Here is a 19,288-nt window from a genome sequence, read left to right as displayed (position 1 = left end):
GAATAGAAATCATAGCTCAAAGCCTGCTTCCTTATTCTAGACATAATTAATAACTCGTCAGGCCCCTGAGAAAGAAATATTAAACTACATAATTAACATTAAAGTAAAAAATTCTCACATGCTAGAATAAGAAAGCTGGGGTCCAGAAGAGGAATCTTAGCCCAAACTCCTGCCCCCCAGTCAACGAGGAGTGGGCAAGCCTCCAGCACCTGACTCTCAGCCCAGCGCTGCCTCCATTAGACAACACCCTATTTTATTACATACAGCAAGGTACAAGTCTAGGAGCAAGGATTTGCCATGTTCTTCAACCTCCAGACCCTCCTCAGTCCTTTACCAAAAACATCGAAGTAGAGACAATCTGTGAAACTTGGAGGCCCAGCAATAAAAGTTAGGTTCTACTGCTCTGCAAGAAAATATTAGTAACTTTTAAAGAAATAAAAATCCATGCAAAATAGGGATGGAAAAGTATCTCCAAAAAAGGAGCCGGGAAGGGGTCTCAGCAGTTAGTCACAAGCACACAGGCTGCAGTTCCATTCTGAGACTCCACAGGAGATAACAATCCCCCCAAAGTTGTCCTCTGACCACCACATACAAGCCATGGCATCCATATGTCTACACACACATTCTCTCTCCCTCTCTCTCTCCTCCCTCCCCCTTCTCCCTCTCCCTCCCCCTCTCAAAATTAGTTAATAAAATTTACAAAGGAGGTGGACAGTGATGAAGGAATATACTTAACACTGCTGATTGTTGGCCTCCACACAGGCACACATGGGCGAGTGACGTGTCCAATACACACGAAATAAACAAATAAAGAAAAGTAACTAAAAATAATTTTTCAAGGGCCAGCAACACACAGCTCAGTGGGTAAAAGCACTTTGCCCCTGAGCCTGATGACCTGAATGTGATATGCAGGACCCACATGGTGGAAGGCAAGACTCCACTTCCACAAGTTTCCTCTGCGTGCCAGGGTACACATGTGTACACACGTACACAGCTGGTCACCAGCCGCATGCCTTTGAAGAGTGTATTTTTTCCATATCCTCCTCCTCATTCTGTCTCTGGGATATCATGAAGTGAGCAGTTTTCCTCTGCTGTGTCTTATTCTACCACTGCTCAGAAAGAACAGAGCTAGCTCACCATGGACCACTGAACCCATGAATGAAAGTAAGTTATCCAGTGATTTTCACAGTGATGGGGGGAAGGAGGGGACAGGGACACACATGACACAGATGACACTACCCTAAAATACAAGTGTGTGTGTGTGTGTGTGTGTGTGTGTGTGTGTGTATTCAACACATTATATACACGCACACATATATATCATAGGAATGAAGGGTAAAACTCACAGCTTCCATGGACATGTAGTAGAGCCATGCTTACCATCCTGTAGAGGAGAGAATTCTGAGTTGCTCTTCTGCCTGGGGGGTGTTAACATCACAGCTGGCTGGAAAATATGTGCTGGGAAATTACTGGCCAGATTCAAGTTCTCTGTGGGGGTCGGCCCCTGAGAGAGTTTAACAGGTAACTCTTCCTGTGGGAAGTCAACGGCTTCTTCCCCTCTGAACATCAATGGCATGGAGACATTACTGCTTACAACAGGACCCTCTGAGAAAGGTAAGAGGACATCAATTTGAAAGGAACAAAAAGGATTTATGAGCACCTTTTAGGTATTTAGTCTATTTTACAATTTTTATCTATTTGTTTTTTATTTACATGTGTGTGTGTATGTGTCTACTCAAATGTACACCATACGTTTTCGAGAGCTCACAGAGGCCAGAAGAGGGCTTCAGATACCCCTGGAATTAGAGTTACAGGCAGTTATGAGCCACCACAGGGGTGCTAGGAACTGAACCTGGGTCTTGTGCAAGAGTAGTTAAGTGCTCTTAACCATTGAGCCATCTCTCCAGCCCCCAGATATTTATTTTTAAATGCATTTAAGTAGTGTGAAAGTTCCCAGAATCCTCAGTCTCTCAGCTATGTGCTCCTTTGCCAGTAATTCATAGGCAGGCTCTTGTTTTGTGTAGGAAAAGCTCTGAAAGCCATAGAGCTATATAAAGAAAGCCACTTACACCGCCGTCAGCCTTCCTAATGGTCACGACAAATAAGGCAAGAACAAAAGTTTTTAATATACCAACTTCCATATACAAGGGTCATTGTAAAACCAGGTAACTTGGTAGGTCATCGTTAACAGTGTGGTGCATTCAATGCTATTCTTTCTAACAGTGCTGTAGGACTGAGACATAGGAAGATGCGAACCAGGTTTCACCTACATAGCATTTATGACTTTCCCACAGGCAAAGATGAGATTTCATAAGAACCTTATAAGGTACCATAATCCCTGAATTTCTCACCCTTGAGTAAATAAAGGCTTCTCAGAAGAAAAGCTTACCTCACCAACATTATATTAATGAAATATAATAGCAAAGCCCACAAGAAGAGAGTGAGCATGTAGAAGTTATATTTTTAGCCTGCTGCTTCTTCAAATCTATCAGCTCTAGCTTCTTTGTTATTTAATGACAATCTGGGAATAATAAGAGTCCACCTACCTACATTATCCATAAGTCTTCTACCCAGAGTCGCCCTTTCTGATGCTTGACTTTCTTGTCTAGAGTTATTTATCACAGGACAGTTCTTAATGGTATGTGTGAGCGATATAAGCTGCTCATCTGTAGAGACCATGTACTGCTGAAGTCTCGCCTAAAGAAAAGCACACATCACTGGTGTAAGAGACATCACGCCATTATCTAACGAGTAAGCCATCCGGAGATGTGTGTGTGTTGGGGGGGGGTGGATAACATTATTTTAAATACTCACTCTAAAGCCATGTTATTCACAGTTACAAATACTCTAAAGGTATCATGATGGTGAAATGATTAAATAAATCACAAACTAATAATTACTAAGTACTCTGCTATAAAACTAACCTTTTTTTTATAGAGCTTTTAATTTAACAAAATATTTTCATACAGATTATCTCTACTGACTAACTACAAGAGTGATACATTAGGTAGGGGAAACTCAATAGACCATTCCATGGGCATTTAAGTGAATAAACTAAAGACATACATTATATAGATGAAATAATGTTATGGGCAAACATTTTATATGTAGCATTATTGCAATTTTATATTTTATGTATACGCAGATTTGTCTACACGTGTGTGTATAGATCTACTAATACGCAATTTTAAAATTTTAAATAAATAAAATATCACACCAATGATTTACTTTCTGTCATACAGCTGGACATGTTTAGAATTCCATTCTTACATTAAAAGTCAGCTTACTGTCCAGAGGTTTAAATGGATTTGTTTTTTCTTTATCTTTTGCATACTGTAAATAGATTATGTGAAATCAATAAATCTGATTAAAGTCACAAAATGCAGGTGTTTTGTAAATACTGGCATATGGTTCTTAGAAGCACAGGTGATGGCAGCTGAAAGGGAAGAAAGAGGAGTTTATGGACTGCCGAGACCATGTAACAAAGACAAAGTAAGAGAAACCAAGGATGACAGTTAGTGGCACGTTCTAAGTGCTTAGAAACACAACTAATAAAAGTGGGTGTGGTCCAGACATCAGAAATATTAGCAAGTGTAGATGAATAAAGCACGAGCTTTTTCTGTCACCAGCCATGTTCTCCCCAAATTTCACACTCATATATTCAGTGGTCTTTTGAGTATCCCCATCTAGGACTCCTCTGAAGCTGTCTACAGCATAAACAGCAGCTCATCTTTTCAACACCTAATCCTGAACTGACAGTCACCTTTGGCTCTTTTTCTCTCACATCCTGTCCTTCACTCCATTTCCAACGGGACTGGCTGACCTTCAAACTACACTCTGAATTTGCTCCATCTTCACAGTTTCCCATTTCAACTCTAGACCAGGCTGCTATGACCCACCTGAATCAATCTAACAACTCTAATGCAATTTTCCCCCTGAAACTAACAGCTCTAAGATGCAATGTTCTGTTTATCAGCCTGCCACCTGAATCAATCTAACAGCTCTAAGATGCAATGTTCTGTTTATCAGCCTGCCACCTGAATCAATCTAACAGCTCTAAGATGCAATGTTCTGTTTTATCAGCCTGCTACCTTCCCTACTTCTGCCCTCAAACTGCAGTGTGAGACAGCAGTGATTTCACAGGGGCACCAAAGGACAGCTTCAACTCTCAGGGGACACCAGTAAAGACACCATCTATGCAGAGTTAAATCTATGCAACTATTAACTGGCAGCAGCTCAGAGTTTGAAGATGGGATTTCATTACATTATTTTTGATAATATCAAATTTGCTTAGCCAAGCATGGCAGCACATACCTGCAATTCTAGTACACAGGAGGCTGAGGCAGGAGGATCACTAGGTCAAGGCCACATTACGCCATGTAGTGAGACCCACTTTCAAATAACAACAAGAAAGCCAACCAAAAAATAATCAAATCTGCTCATGGCTGGGTTTCTGAAAACAGCTTTGTTAAAAATATAAGTTCTGGGTAGAAACACACTGTGGAATAAGAAATAAGGATAATGACGTCCAATATAACTCTAAGCTTATGATAGTTGTACAGTCTCAGAAAGGTACACATATCTCACTGATAAATAATTGTAGTCATTTATGAACAAAATAAATGTATGACTTTATTTCTACTTATATATACTAAGTATTCATTAGTACTAAGTATATTATTGTTAAAATAACTCCAACAGCTATTAGACCCTGAGTCAAGAGACACTAAGTTACCCAACAAAGATAGCGCTCCCTGCTGTACTCACACACACACAGGGAGTGGAGTCTTAGTCTTGGTGTAGTAATTAGCCCAGTGCGTGCACAGGAGCCCAGATGAGCCTCCAAAGACTTCAGACACATCCCGACTCTTCTCATTTCATCTGCCTACTTCCTTAAGCAGCATGCAGATCCCTATGCGAGGCACTTATCCAGTCCTATCTCTGACTGCTCTCTTCCCACTTCACTTCCTCCACACTGCGTCCTTGAGGACTGTGAAGCCCCAGTTACACTTCCACTTCAAGACCTGTGCTCTTGCTTTTCCTGTCCATACTGCTCTTCTAGCACTCTACAAGTATTAGTTACCCACAACAACAAAAGATGAATAAAACACTCTATGCTCTCAAGCAGCATAGAGTCCATGATGATGCCTGACATACAAATCACATAAGCAAGTAACTTCAATGACAATATCCAAATACATCAGAAGTATGAAGAAGAAAACCGCTTAGGGGGCTAGGGAGCTGGCTCAGTCAGTAAAGTGCTTGCCACACACACATGAGGACATGAGTTCAAATCCCCAGCACCCATGTAAAATGCCAGGCATGGCAGCCTAAGTTTATAACCTCAGTGCTGAGGGCACAGAGGTGGAGAGATTCTTGGAGCTCACTGGCCAGTCTCCATCTTCACTGAGAAACCGAATTCAAAAGCTAAGGTAAAAAGGGCCTGAGGATGACCCCAACATCAACCTCTGTGCTCCACACACACTTGCAGACACACATGAACATATCATTACATATCACTCACACACACACACACTCACACACACACACACACACACACACACACACACCTTAAAGAAGCTTGCAAGCTGTCAGTTTTCTAGAAAAGATATTGTATGCCTGTTTGTGGAGCAATTAGTCAAGCAGCCAGTCAAATACGAAGTCGATGAAAACAGTCATGAATAGCATCTGATGTCACTGCAGGAGGACTGAAAGGCTAAGCTATCTCTGTTCTAAAATGACAACTGGCTACCAGAATGCTCCTTCACACTTTGTATAAATGGCCACAGTATTGGTAGCTATTTAAAGGTAGGTCCTGTTATCTCCACTCCATGGCATATTTCTTAGAAACAGCAAACTTATCCTATATATTATGTGCAATTTAAGTTTTGAATACAGGATCCTGGCATAACAAATGTCATTAACAGCTACTCCTGCTGCTGAGCCTGACAGGTAAAGGCATCAACACAGCTAAGCCATCTGCAGCTCCAGGAGAAACCTGCACGCATACAGACATACTCTACTACTAAACATGGAGCCTTTAGGAAAGCACATGAATACCTGCATGGTACTATGTTCTTCTCCAAGAACCCTGCATGTACATAAAGACATGCTTTGTAGTAGGACAGGCCCACAGGGTCAAGGAAATGGCTCAAACCAGTTGCCAAGGCATGCACATAACATACTTCCTTATGAGCCAACCTGGAGTCTGCCTGGGGGCCTAGCAACAGGCGCTGTCAGAGTTCCTGACTGTGCCCTGCCAATGAGGGATGATCACACAATGCCACCAGATTGGGGCACAGCCTGGGTGCTGGGAGGAATAATTGAGTCTGCTATTTGCCTTCAACTGACTCCTGGTGTTTGTGTTGTTGACACTGTGCCTTCTCACCCCCTTCCCCAAGGCAGCCGTTAAGATCCAGCAACATCGCTTCACTACTAAACATGGATCTTTTGGGAGAGTATGTGAATACCTGCATGGTCCTATGTTCTCAAGAACCCTGTATATAGACATGTTCCACTACTAAATGTGGAGCCTTTAGGAGAGCATGTGAATACCTGCATGGTCCTATGTTCTCTAAGAACCCTGCATGTATATAAAGACATGCTCCACTACTAAACATGGAGCCTTTGGGAGAGCACGTGAATACCTGTGTGGTACTATTTTCTTCTCTGAGGAGAAGAATTTCTGCGGTCAGAGCATCGATGAGCTCTCGGTGGTCACCTAACATCTGTTCCAGATGCTGCCTTGTCTCTACTTCTTTCCGCAGTTGAATCTCACTCTACAAAACACAAAAACAAAACTAAACTCCCACCAGGAGGATCACATACTGAAAACTTCATTTCTACAAAGAGAAGCATGAACCATGACAAGGATGAGACTTAAACTTAGAAGGCTATATTTAATTAATAAAAACGCACCTTTCTGTCCTTGTCCCATCTTTAAAAAGATGTAATGCTTTCTATAAACAGTATATAGAATTAAAGAACTACATTTTTTCATTTTAAAACTGAAGGGCTGTGCATAAATACTGTCTGAATACCCAGACCATCTCTAAAAAGACATATTGTTTCTGGTCATAATACTCGGCTACAAGGAAACAAACAGGTTAGCTACAGGTTAGGAAGGAAAATTAGTGCATCTGTATCTTTGAATATCATGCTGTGAGACATACTTCCCATCAAAACTTGATTGTTAAATATAATGTAGAACAAGTACATTCAACTACATTGACTATTCTACTATTAAATAGCATAGCTTTGAAAGTAAGTGAACAGCTAAAAGGCATGTTACTAAGCCTGCACTGTTTCCTAAGCACTTTTCAGGACTATAGGCTTACGGGAAAAGACTGCTGGGAGCTGGGAGGTTAACAGGAGTGGGTGGGAAATAAGAGAGGATGGGGTGACAGAAATCAGAATGTACAGTTAACAGTGCTATCTGCTATACCAAAATACCCTAATACTTGCAACTAGCATATGATATTACTTTCTTTATAGCACATTTTTCTTACTAATCCCATTTTTCTAAAGCTTACAGTAACATCAGAATTAGTTAGCTAAGCAGGTGTGTCAAATGATAGAGGGGGGCTACACGCATACATTTTACTGCTGATGAACAAAAACTACGTGAAATAGAATGATTCAAACTTAACTGCACTTATTTGGAAGTTGCAATAAATTAAGCAAGGAGAAAACAATCCACATATATTCATGCCTGAGGGGAAGATCCATGTAGCCTTGTGTTCTTACCTCTTTAAGGTACCGCACCAGGCGGCAGAGGGAGCTCACCAGCGACAGAGTGAAGCCCGTGAGTCCCTGGCCACCCTGCAGCCCCTTGACCTCACGCCCCGTCCACCGCTCATATTCTTCCATTTCATGTTCCACTTCATGGATCATGTGTTTGAGGATATCCAAGCTCGAGCTGTTGCTACTTGGTAAGTCTGTGGAGGTTGTGCTGGAGGATAACATGTTTTTCTTCTGCTTAGAAGGAGCACGAATATCTGGTTTTCTTTTCACTGAGAACAACAAAAGTCACTCTATTTCAAAACCAGGTAAACCACAACTACGAAATTATCAAGAAAACGTTTAATTGTTCACCATTCAAAAGTTAGACGTTAACACAGTTTTTATAATAAAAACCTACAACGTTGAAACAAAGTTTACATTATTTATAACTAACATAGTATAACTCTCTCTCACATGATGTGGGACAAAAAGGATTTCTCAGCTTTCCCTCAGCGAACTCATACTTAAACATATCCAATTGGATGAGCTTTGGGGGAAAACCATTTACGGGGTGATTAATGACAGATGTGTGCTTAACAATTCATCGTTGTGAAGTGAGACAATGTGCACCTTTATTTAGCAGCTGCTTCTGCTTTCTTGAGTTCAACACTTGTCCCACCACATAGCTGGAGTCAGCGGTCTCGGTGGACTCCTCGGGCTGAAGCCCAGCCTGGAGTCTCTTGATGGCATGGGTCGCATTCAGAGCATCTGCAAAGGAAGAACAGAGCAGAATGCATTTCAAGGGAGTAATAAGCTTTCTCTAAAAACACTTCCACTACTGATTCGTCAGGATTTAGTCAATGCATAAAGACTCCAAAAAGTTCAGTAGCATATGAAAATTACTGTATTCAAAACAAACAAACGAAACCTAAGGAAGTGTGCTACTAGAAATACTACCAAAGTGCAACTAGCCTTTCGGGTCCTCCGCTGAGAGCACCTGGGACGGGGTTCCCGGCGGAGCTCCCTGTGACTGGGTAGCTAGTTTCTGCTGAATATCGGTCCACAATTGATTGATTAACTCAGAATTCTCTTCCTTTAGTTGGTGAAGAAACCTGGAAGTTATAGGACAATTAGGATTAATAGGTGTTATCATTTAAACTGTTCAACTGTTGTATGTGCTCGATTTGAAAGCTTTTTATCAATTCACAACTAAAGAAACAATTTTATTGACTTTAGCTGACAAGACAAACTTGTGATGGATGAGAAATGTACCCCATAGGCTTACAAGTTCAAACACTTTGGCCCTGGTGGTGCTGTCTGGAAAGGTTCTGGAACCTTTAGGAGTGGTAGCCTTGCTGGAGGAAGTCTGTCACTGGGGGGTGAGGCTTAGTAAAGCCTTTTATAGCAGGCCCCACTCCTTCCTCTCACTTTCCACTTCCAGACGGCCAGTGCCATGTGACAGGCTGCCCCCTCCTGTCGCCATGCCTTCCTGCCGAAATAGACTGTATTTTCTCTGCAACTTTAAGCCAAAATTCTTTCTTCCGTAGGCTGCTTTTGTCTGGGTGTTTTATCATAGCAACAGAACAAAGCTAACCCCAACAGGTAGGAAGCCTAAAGTCCCCATCCATCTACCTTCCAGTTTCTGTGTCCCATGGTCCCTTGCACAGGAGTGTTTGCTTTGTAATTCTGTGGTACAGTCCCACCCTTCTTTCTTCCTCTAGAGAAATTATGCATACGCGGCTCTGCACCGTGCGGTTTCTCTCCCTTCAAGAGGGCCAGTCTGCACAGCAGACAGTCTACTCATATTGAAGTAAATGCTTTGTAGAGACGGGGCAGGAGTCAGAAGAGGAACCCTTTCATGACAGACCTCAGCCCTTTCCACACACATTCTCGTCACAGACAACGCTGATATTTTATTTCTCACTTGGACTGAGACTTAAGAAGTGGGAAGATGGAGAACAGAAACAAATTCTACCGGTTAATGAATGAATGAATGTGTAAAATGTGGTGGAGCCATTCAATGGATACTACTCGGCCAGAGGAAGGAATGAGACATTGCTCTACACCGCAACATGAAAGACACCAGACATGAAAGACGGTACATTGCACGATCTGTATGAGACATGTATAAACAGGCAAATCTACAGCGCAGAAAATACAACAGTGCTTATCCAGTGCTGAAAGGGTCGGGAGGAAATGTGCTTTCTTCCTGAAGTGATAAAAATATCTTAAGATTGATTGCAGGGATGACCAAATAACTGTTAATGTGTTTTTAAAAAATACTGAATAACTATAAATGAACGGGTTATGTATCTATGAGCTATAATCAACTGTTACAAATTTCAAGCAAACTATAAGTGGTACATGAAAACACCATTTGCTAAAAGTGTATCTAGCAAAAAGAGCCATGATATGAGCCTTACAAAGGGGATGATGACGAGAAAAAGCCCTCTGTAAGACAACACCAGCTTTAAACTCAACCTTTAGGCTAACTCTGAAGAAGAATGCTCAACACGTTGGACAAATAAACACCACAATCTCACACTTGCATTTCTTATCTCTAACAGTCATGCTTCCAAGAGTCAGTCTACATAGTAACCACAAAAAAAAAAAAAAAAAAAAAAAAAGCAGGGTCATCCGGGTAGGCTAAACGCTGGCCTGCCAAAGACACCCACAATCCAATCCCTAGAGTCTATGAATGCTAACTTACCACACTAAAAAGGGGGCTCTGCAGATGTGGTCCAGTCAAAGATCATGAAACAGGGACATTTCCTAGGTTATTGAGGAGTGCCCTAATTGTAAACGTGGGCATCCATAGACAGTCAGGTCCACAGAGTGAAGACAGGCAAACTGGAGTGATGTAGCCACAAGTCAGGGACTGCCAACAGCCACCAAAGGGGAAAAAGGAAATCAACAGATTCTCTACTGGGGCTCTCCCAGGGGGTGGAAATCAACAGATTCTCTACTGGGGCTCTCCCAGGGGGTGGAATGGCCCCCAAACATACCTGATTTCTTTCTTTCCTTTTCTTTTTTTTTTTTGGGGGGGGGGGGGTTGAGACAGGGTTTCTCTACGAAACTTTGGTGCCTGTCCTGCAACTCCTTGTGTAGACCAGGCTGGCCTCAAACTCACAGTGCCTCCCAAGTGCTGGGATTAAAGGTGTGTGCCACCACCACCCAGCTCTGATTTTAGCCTACCAAAACAGATTTCAGATTTCAAACCTACAGACACAATGAATTTATATTGTCTTAAGCTGTCAAGTGTTTGTTAATTTGTTACAGCATCGTCAGAAAACTAATACAGACTATGGACTTGAGTATCGTTCTAGTGTAGACAGAGCTTGGAAGTAGTGGCTTAGGGGTAAGCCTAGAAGAATTTTTAGGTGAATGACAGAAGTAGCCCACATTGTCTCAAATGAACTCCCGGTAGAAATGTGGATGTTAGTAATTCCTCCAATGAAGACACAGGTGAGGTGCATTGTAGAGAAACCCCCGGACTGACTTAGAGAACTCCTATATTGTAAATAGAAAGTTGGCAGACATGTGACTGTCAATGGAGCTCCCAAAGTTGCAAAGGACATAAAAAAAATATGCTGTTAGTAACTGGAGACCAGCCAGTGCTTGGGGTGTGCTAAGGATACAACACAAGGAAAAGCTGAGGGCAGCCTCAAGCACTGGACTCAAGCAAACAGGACTCTGGCTTCAGCTTCAGTTCAGTGGCTGAGTGCTCGCCTAGTATGCTTGAGGCTCCAAGTTCAATCCCTAGCCCTGAAAAGAAGAATCAGGAATTAGAACATGAAATTCTGAGATATGCTTAGACCTGCAGATCTCAAAAGATGTTCAAATTAGCAGGACAGCTGCTTAGAAAGCAAGCTAGTTCTGAAGGGCAAGATACAATTTCTGGATTGCCTCAGGGATCCCAGCAGAAGCCAGGGTGAAAAAAGATTATCCAACAAAAATCTATGAGGACCTCTTATCTATCAGGTAAAACACGGCCATCTACAAGAGCTCTTGAGAATGTTTTATCACCAGCTTGGATTGATAGGATGGAGTAAAGAACTGGTGCCAGACCCTAAAATTCTAGAGAGGAATAAGCTGATAAAGCTACCCAGCTATAAACATGAGCTGTGTATCCTTCAGGCAAAGGATGAATGACCCCAAGACCAGAGCTACAGATATACATGTTAAATCGACAGGCACAGAAGCCAAGGGGAAACTCAGAAACACTGGGCAGAGCTATGGACCCTGAGGATAAAGACTCAGGCCAGAGATGATTATTTCCAGACTGTGGAATGGAATTTGTCTGTCTGGATTTCAGTGTCGCTTGTAACTACTGAGTACATTCTTCTTTGCATTATTTTTCCTCTTTTAAAATGGAAATGTCTATAACTATTATCCCTCACATGTTCCATCACTGTATCTGAAAGCAGATCACTTGTTTTCTAATTTCATAGAACTACATAGGAAAAAGAATTCTGTGGTAGCACAGATCATATCCAGAGTCTTCCCATACTTTATTTAACGATGGGATTAGGGACTTCTTCACTAGAACTGGCAGAAAGGTATGCTCTGAGACCAGGAAGTGCTCAACCATATCCACAAAATCCATACATACAATAGTGACATTACAAACAAAATATAAATTCGAATGGTTCGGCTAATGAAGAACCCTCTCTGATTACACCTAGGAGGAAGTCAGAATAAAGCTGCAACAGCACACAAGATGGAATAAACACACATGAGCATGTGGAGACACCACACGTGTGTGTGTGTGTGTGTGTGTGTGTGTGTGTGTGTGTGTGTGTGTGCATACTGAACTGTACATATCTATTTCACAGCAGAAGTTAAAAAACAAAAAAGCAGGCCATGGTAATGCCAGCCCTTGGGAAGCTAAGACAAAAGGATCACAGACATGAGACCCAGCCGAGCTATAGGGTACAACTGTGTCTCAAAAACCAAGAGCTAGAGACAGAGCTCAGTAGGAGAGCATTTGAGCATATACAAATCCAAGTTCAAATTTCAGCACAATAAACAAAGTTGAAAACACTTCTGACAGCAAAAGGTTGTGTGTGAGTGTGAGTGTGTGTGTGTGTGTGTGTGTGTGTGTGCACATGCATGTGTGTACACATTCTCTGGGTAAGAAATTCTAAAAAATCATTTCTATTTTTATTTGTTTGTTCATTTATTTATTACTTTTTGAAGACAAGGTTTCTTTGGTAGCCTTGGCTGTCCTAGATCTTGCTTTGTAGCCCAGGCTAGCCTTGAACCCACAGAGATCTACCTGCCTCTGCCTCCTAAATGCTGGGATTAAAGGTGGTAAGCCACCACACCTGGCCTAAAAATGAAATTTTTAAATGGATAAATACCAGGAAAAATGATTTATTGAATACAGGAAAGAAATTCTTAAAAAAAAAAAAATGTACCTGAGAAATAAAGATTAACACTAGGTGTCCAACGACAGTTTAATTTCATGAGGAGCATGAGGAACTTAAGGAAAGCATCCGAGAACAGAAGTGAGATCGAGCGGGAGAGAAGACAGTCCTCCATATCTACACTAGTCACTGACAGAGAAGCAGGACATCAACAGAACAGCCAGCACCAGCAGTGGGGACAAGAAAAGACAGACAACTGTGTTGGATAAGGGGAAACTGTCCTGGACCCTCAACCATGAGACACATCTTAGCAACACCTAAGTCTAAAGGCAGAAAAATAAATGTTGAAGGCGAAGGTAACCGAGTCATAGACAAAAACACCAAATTTCCTACAAAAGCAAGAAAAGTACTACAGTGTCAGACTTCAGAAAAGCAACATGCAAGGTTACCCAAGAGTGAAGAGCATTGCCAAGAACCCAGCAGTACTTCACATACAAAAGCTACAGAAAAATGTCTCCACATTATGCAGAGAACGAGAGATCTTAGAACACTCAAACCTAAACAGGATGTCTCCACCAAATCCCTCCCCTGGGGGCTCAGGGAACCTGTAAAAGAGGAGGTGGGGAGAGTATAAGAGTCAGAGGAGACAGAGGACACTAAGGAAACAAGACCCCCTAAATCTACACGAGCAAAGCTCATATGAACTCTCAGACAGGGGCAGCATGCACAGGGCCTGCACGGGTCTGCACCAGGGCCTCTGCATAAATACTATGGCTTCCAGTTTAGTGTTTTTATGGGATGTTTGAGTGTGGGAACAAGTGGGTCTTTGATTCTTATAGCTTCTCTTGGATTCTTTTCTTTCTGTTTGCTTTGTCCAATTCAGATGTGTCAGCTTTTTAAAATCTTATTATATTTTATATAGTATACATTTTACATTTAAATTATATATAATACATTATATATAATACAGAATACTATAATTTATAATAATTTTATTATTATCTCTTAGAAGACATAAGAGAAGCCTGTTGGTTTTCTAATGAGAGACAGAAAGAGTGGATCCCATTGGGAGGGGAGGTTGGGAGGAACTGGGAGGAGTGGAGGAGAAGAATCCATGTGGGGGGGGAAAAAGTCTATTTTTGCGGGGCAGTGGTGGTGGCACACGCCTTTAATCCTAGCACTCGGGAGGCAGATTAAGGCAGATCTCTGTGAGTGTGAGGCCAGCCTGGGCTACCAAGTGAGTTCCAGGAAAGGTGCAAAGCTACACAGAGAAACCTTGTCTGGAAAAAAAAAAATCCATTTTCAAGAAAAGGGGGAAAAAACAAAACTGTCTAAAGAATTCAAAGAACATTCTATTCACAGGCCCAATAGCATGGGCTTTCACTAAGCAAGAGTCAACTACAAAACAATCAGGGAAACAAGAAAGGACTGGATGCACATTTAATAATCATTTCATGGCTGTAAGATTAAAAAAAATATCATGGTATACAGGAAAGCACAGTGTGTAAATGCTTTATGTTCTGTCAATTAACTACTAAGGATGCAACTACAATATGGGAAGAAACACAGAGCAAATAAGTTGAACAGTCAACGTGCAAAGGGAAATCAAGAAAGCTCTGGCTAACAGCAAAGATTAAGAACAAGACTAATAGCCCTCTAACAAGGTCCATACACAAAGGTAGCCATCACAACAGAACTACAATCGTCCTAAACACTTAGACTTTTTAAAGGACAATAATGAATATATAGAAAAAGACAGTGTGCAAGCCTGCAAGCCTGCATGCAGGAGGCTAAGGCAGAAGCTGACAGCTTGAGGCCAGCCTGAGGTTCAGTGAGCTCAAATCAACACCAAAAAGGAAAAATGGCAACTACAGTGCAAGGCACAGTATGATTAGTGAAATCCGACAGCCAACACACCAACTGTATCAACCGGCGTTGAAGCTTACTTCCTGAGTAGGAAGGCCATACTCACTCTCCACAGAATACAAGGAACACAAGTGATATAAAATAATCTCAAAAGGCTAAATATAAAAGATTATACGTGAAAAGCAAAGATAATGCAGACAATCAGAAACAAGTAGAGTTTTTATTCCTGATCTCAGACAAAACAAATCGGACCAAAAGGCATTTAATTTGACCATTGAGATTATGAGGCTAAAAGCCATTGACCAAAACAAAGATACAGCATTTATAGATAAACATGTTCTTTAAGTATAGCAGTCACCTTCACAAAAAAAGGTTGTATTAAACTTCACTTAAGTCTATTAAAACAAGAAATATGAAGAAAAACAGAAGTACGTTAAAACTAGGAGTCTTTAATACATCACTCTTGGTATATAATATGGCAAAATTAACCTAAGAGACAGAAGAAATACAACATAGTCAGCAAGGTAGGTGCTATGATGTACACACAGAACGTTATACCTTCCAATAGAATCACAGGCACTTCTCAAGCACGTACATGGAATACTCACAGATATGTGATCATAGACAGCTCATAAAGAAAGCATCACCAAGTTCCACAAGGAGAAAGATGACAAACCACAGCCTGAACACAGTGTGGTTAAATTAGAAATGACAGGGGGGTCTACAGCTTGGCTTTGTTTTGTCTTTAATTCTATCTGTACAGGCAACTCTCAGTGAAAGGCAGAAAAATAAATTGAAATGACCTCATTTCTTAAATAATCCATTTATTTTTGTCAACTGAAAAATATATATATATATACTACAATCCTACAAAGAAGCAACCAAAAAAATGCAAAGGAAAAAAGGTAAAAGGAAAAAGTGAGGCAGGAGAAAGAGAACTATCAGCTCAAGTTAATAAACCAGAAGACCAATTCTTTGAAAACAAAGAAACTAGACTATTAACCAATCATAAGAGAGGACAACCAAAGGAAATGATGGGGGAATCCGGAGCAGGAGCCCACAAGCCCTACCAAAGCATATTTTGTAAGATAAAGGACACAAGAGGCGCCTACTACTTCACTATTATTCTTCACAGCCCTGTAAGTAATTTACTGAAGGGAGAAGGTATAAGACACAGGAAACAAAAACTGTCCTTTGGAGATGACATGTTAAACCCAGAAGCTGGAGAACTGCTTCCAGACCTCACTTAACCAAGAATCAGTCAGTGGCACAGCTGGACCCTGAGGTAAGAAGTAGAGCTCACGATTGATGACAGGCTGGAGGGTACAGGGAAGGGTGGTTACGTACCTCCCACAAAGTCCCCAATTTTCCAACCACACGGGGAAAAACAAGATGTAGTGGGAGAAAAAGAAAAAACTCTACTTAAAAGAAACAAAAGGATAAACTGAGCAAGAAATAAATAAACCATACACAGGAAAAATTAAAACATTCCTCAAAACAAACAAACAAAAAACCACACTTATTAACAATGGGGAAACATTGTCCTAACAAAAAATATTAGTGAGCTTTGTTTTATGAAGTTAAATAAGTTGATACTATTTTTCATATAAAAATAAATTAAAATAATTGAGAACACCCTAATTTCTTTTTCTCTTTCTGTTTTTTTGAGACAGAGATTACTTCAGAGAAGATGATGGGCATCTAAGAAACTTCACATGGAGTTTACTTTCTTTGTGGCAAGTTAGCCACTGGGCAACAAGGTGCCCTTGCCTCAACTGCTGACACTATGCTGTCCAAATGGACAAGCAGGACACAAAGGAAAGTGACTGCCGAACCTTGCCAAGACAAAGGAGGACAGCCCTTCAGAAAATCCCGCTTCACAGACGAGTCTGTCAGATATGCTAGGCCTGTAGGCCAAAGATGGAGGCCCCCAACATTGCAGAGAAACCTCGGGTGACTGTACAGGTAGCCAGCTGTTTCTGTCACTTCCCACATTTTTAGGAAGTCACTTGCCTGCACTTCCTGTTTACTTAGGTAATATTATTTCCTTCTCGGGTCTCTGAGGGAGCTGAAGATTAGATAGTTATAGTTTTTTTTTGTTAAAAAATTCAGAAAAGAAACACACTAAAGAGATATAAAGTGTGTAAGTTTGAAAGACATCAAAAGATAGTTGGTAAGACAAGATAGGATAGAAAGTGAATAAGGTACAATATTTTGGACTCACCAAAGTAGGATAAATAATGGAGTATTTTCTCTGAATTTATCAAATGTTAATGAACTAGACATTGCTAATGTAATTCTTGACTGTATATATTGTATATAGTTATTGTATATAGTCTTTCTTTTATTAGTTATAACCTATTATTTTAGATAAAAAAGGAGAAATATGGTGGTATTTGTAATCTAAGAAATAAAGCTCTGCCATTCTAGAGAATGACTAGAGAAAAGAGGCCATAAACACCAGAACAGCAAGTCCAGAAATGGTCCACACTCAGACAAAGATTGAGTATGTGATGACAGGAGAGCCTCAAACCAGTGGGACAAGAGGGAGGTCTTCCTAATAGTTTCAGGACTATAAAGAAGCCATTAAAAAGAAATAGGTGTGTACCTCATCCCATGTACCAAAAACAAACTGTAACTGGAGGAGACTAAAGCTCAAACACACTTCCTAGAAAAAACTATGAGAAGCACTCTGTACCCTGGGATTGGGAAGGAATTTCAGAGTGCAATTCTGCATAAAGTAGAATTAGACAATTTTAAAGCAAAATTATACAGCATTTACATTTTAAACCTCAAGTTTCACTTCTAACAATTTTTCCTAAATATGGACCTCAAATAATATAAAAACACATATCATAAAGTATTTGTTATGTTTTTGTTACTACAAAGTACTGGAAATAATATAAGTGGCCATGTATCCAGGAGAGTGGCCAGTCAGCTGTGACATTCACTCAGCTGCTTCACTGCTCTGTTAAAAACAAAGCAAGTGATCCCTACGAATTTACAGAAGGCTGGGGGTGACTTCAGGTCACGTCATTTGATAAATTCAAATACAGCATGCTAATTTTATATATGGAATATGGTGGCACACTGTTTGTAATCTAAGAAATGAAGCTTGCCTAAAGATCAGAGGACAGAGCTGGCCATAGAGTTAGCCACAGAAGTCAGGCAGTGGTGGCACAAATCTTTAATCCTAGCACTCGGGAGGCAGAGGCAGAGATCCGTCTGGATTTCTGTGAGTTCAAGGCCACACAGGGCTACACAAGATTAATCTAGTCTGAAAAAGAAACAGAGCCAGGCAGTGGTGGCACACACCTTTAATCCCAGCACTAGGAAGGTTGAGACAGGAAGTGATATATCTGGGCAGAGAAAGGAATATAAGGTGGAGGAGACAGGAACTCCCGCTCTTTCAGGCTGAGAAGATGGTGAGGTAAGAGGTGGTGGCTGTGGCTTGCTCTGCTTCTCCCATCTTTCAGCTTTCGCCCTGGTATCTGGCTCCCAGTTTTTATTAAGACCAATCAGGATTTGTGCAACAGTGAAACAAGATGAAATGAGATATATATCTATATATCTGCTTGTATTTATAGAAAGGAATAAAGGAGGAATAAAGAATTTTTTACACTCCTACAACTTTTAAAACATTGTAGAACGGTCAGGCGGTGGTAGTGCACACCTTTAATCCCAGTACTTGGGAAGCAGAGCCAGGCAGATCTCTGAGCGTTCAAGGGCAGCCTGGTCTACAAAGTGAGTTCCAGGACAGTTAGAACTACATAGAGAGAGCCTGTCTCAAAAAAACCAACACCAATAATACACCCTGGCATGCTTGGAGTGACCTTTCATGGCATGGTCAGCTTCCTCTCTGACGGTCAAATGTCCCGGTTCTTGCCATAGACACATACCTCTCTGTGTTCATGTTAGACTGTGAGCTGAGGGCGGTAGGCAGTTCACTCTCGCTGTCTTCTGACTGGCTGTGAACAGTGCTCTCTTCTCCTTCACCATCTACTTCATTAAGAGCCTAGCTCCAAATAAAAGCAGCAGCAAACCTGATTATACGCTCACTCATCCTTCCTGTCATACAGAAATCTCTCCTCCCTCCTATGTGTGCTACACACGGAAACGTCTCTACTCTTCCGATACTGTCCTTCTAACATCTTTAGAGCCCCTGCTCCCTTTAGCTGTCAGGATTTAAATGTAAGAAAACCTTTCCCCCTTACACTGGGCCTGTGCCCACCCTGAGACACTATCTCCTGTTCATCTTTTGTTTTTGTTTAGCCCAGGCTAACTCAATTTGTTATGTACCTGAGGCTGGCCGCAAATCACAATTGCTTCTG

The 19,288-nt window shown here is 41.2% G+C and overlaps 1 protein-coding gene across 3 annotated transcripts in view; it reads right to left on the bottom strand.

Annotated features, from left to right (window-relative positions):
- The window catches only part of Spice1 (spindle and centriole associated protein 1), a 48,718-nt gene that overhangs the window by 11,661 nt on the left and 17,769 nt on the right, over positions 1-19,288 (bottom strand). For all 3 annotated transcript variants that reach the window (XM_036203682.1, XM_036203684.1, XM_036203683.1), the window contains exons 7-13: positions 18,857-18,972; positions 8,695-8,834; positions 8,353-8,490; positions 7,747-8,012; positions 6,648-6,779; positions 2,547-2,697; positions 1,381-1,605 (exon numbers count right to left, since the gene is read on the bottom strand). In XM_036203682.1, the coding sequence (XP_036059575.1) occupies positions 1,381-1,605; positions 2,547-2,697; positions 6,648-6,779; positions 7,747-8,012; positions 8,353-8,490; positions 8,695-8,834; positions 18,857-18,972 (1,168 nt within the window). The remainder of the gene's footprint in view (positions 1-1,380; positions 1,606-2,546; positions 2,698-6,647; positions 6,780-7,746; positions 8,013-8,352; positions 8,491-8,694; positions 8,835-18,856; positions 18,973-19,288) is intronic.

The sequence above is a fragment of the Onychomys torridus genome, chromosome 12 (assembly GCF_903995425.1).
Source record: "Onychomys torridus chromosome 12, mOncTor1.1, whole genome shotgun sequence".
Taxonomy (NCBI): domain Eukaryota; kingdom Metazoa; phylum Chordata; class Mammalia; order Rodentia; family Cricetidae; genus Onychomys; species Onychomys torridus.
This window is presented reverse-complemented; position numbering and strand designations above follow the sequence as displayed.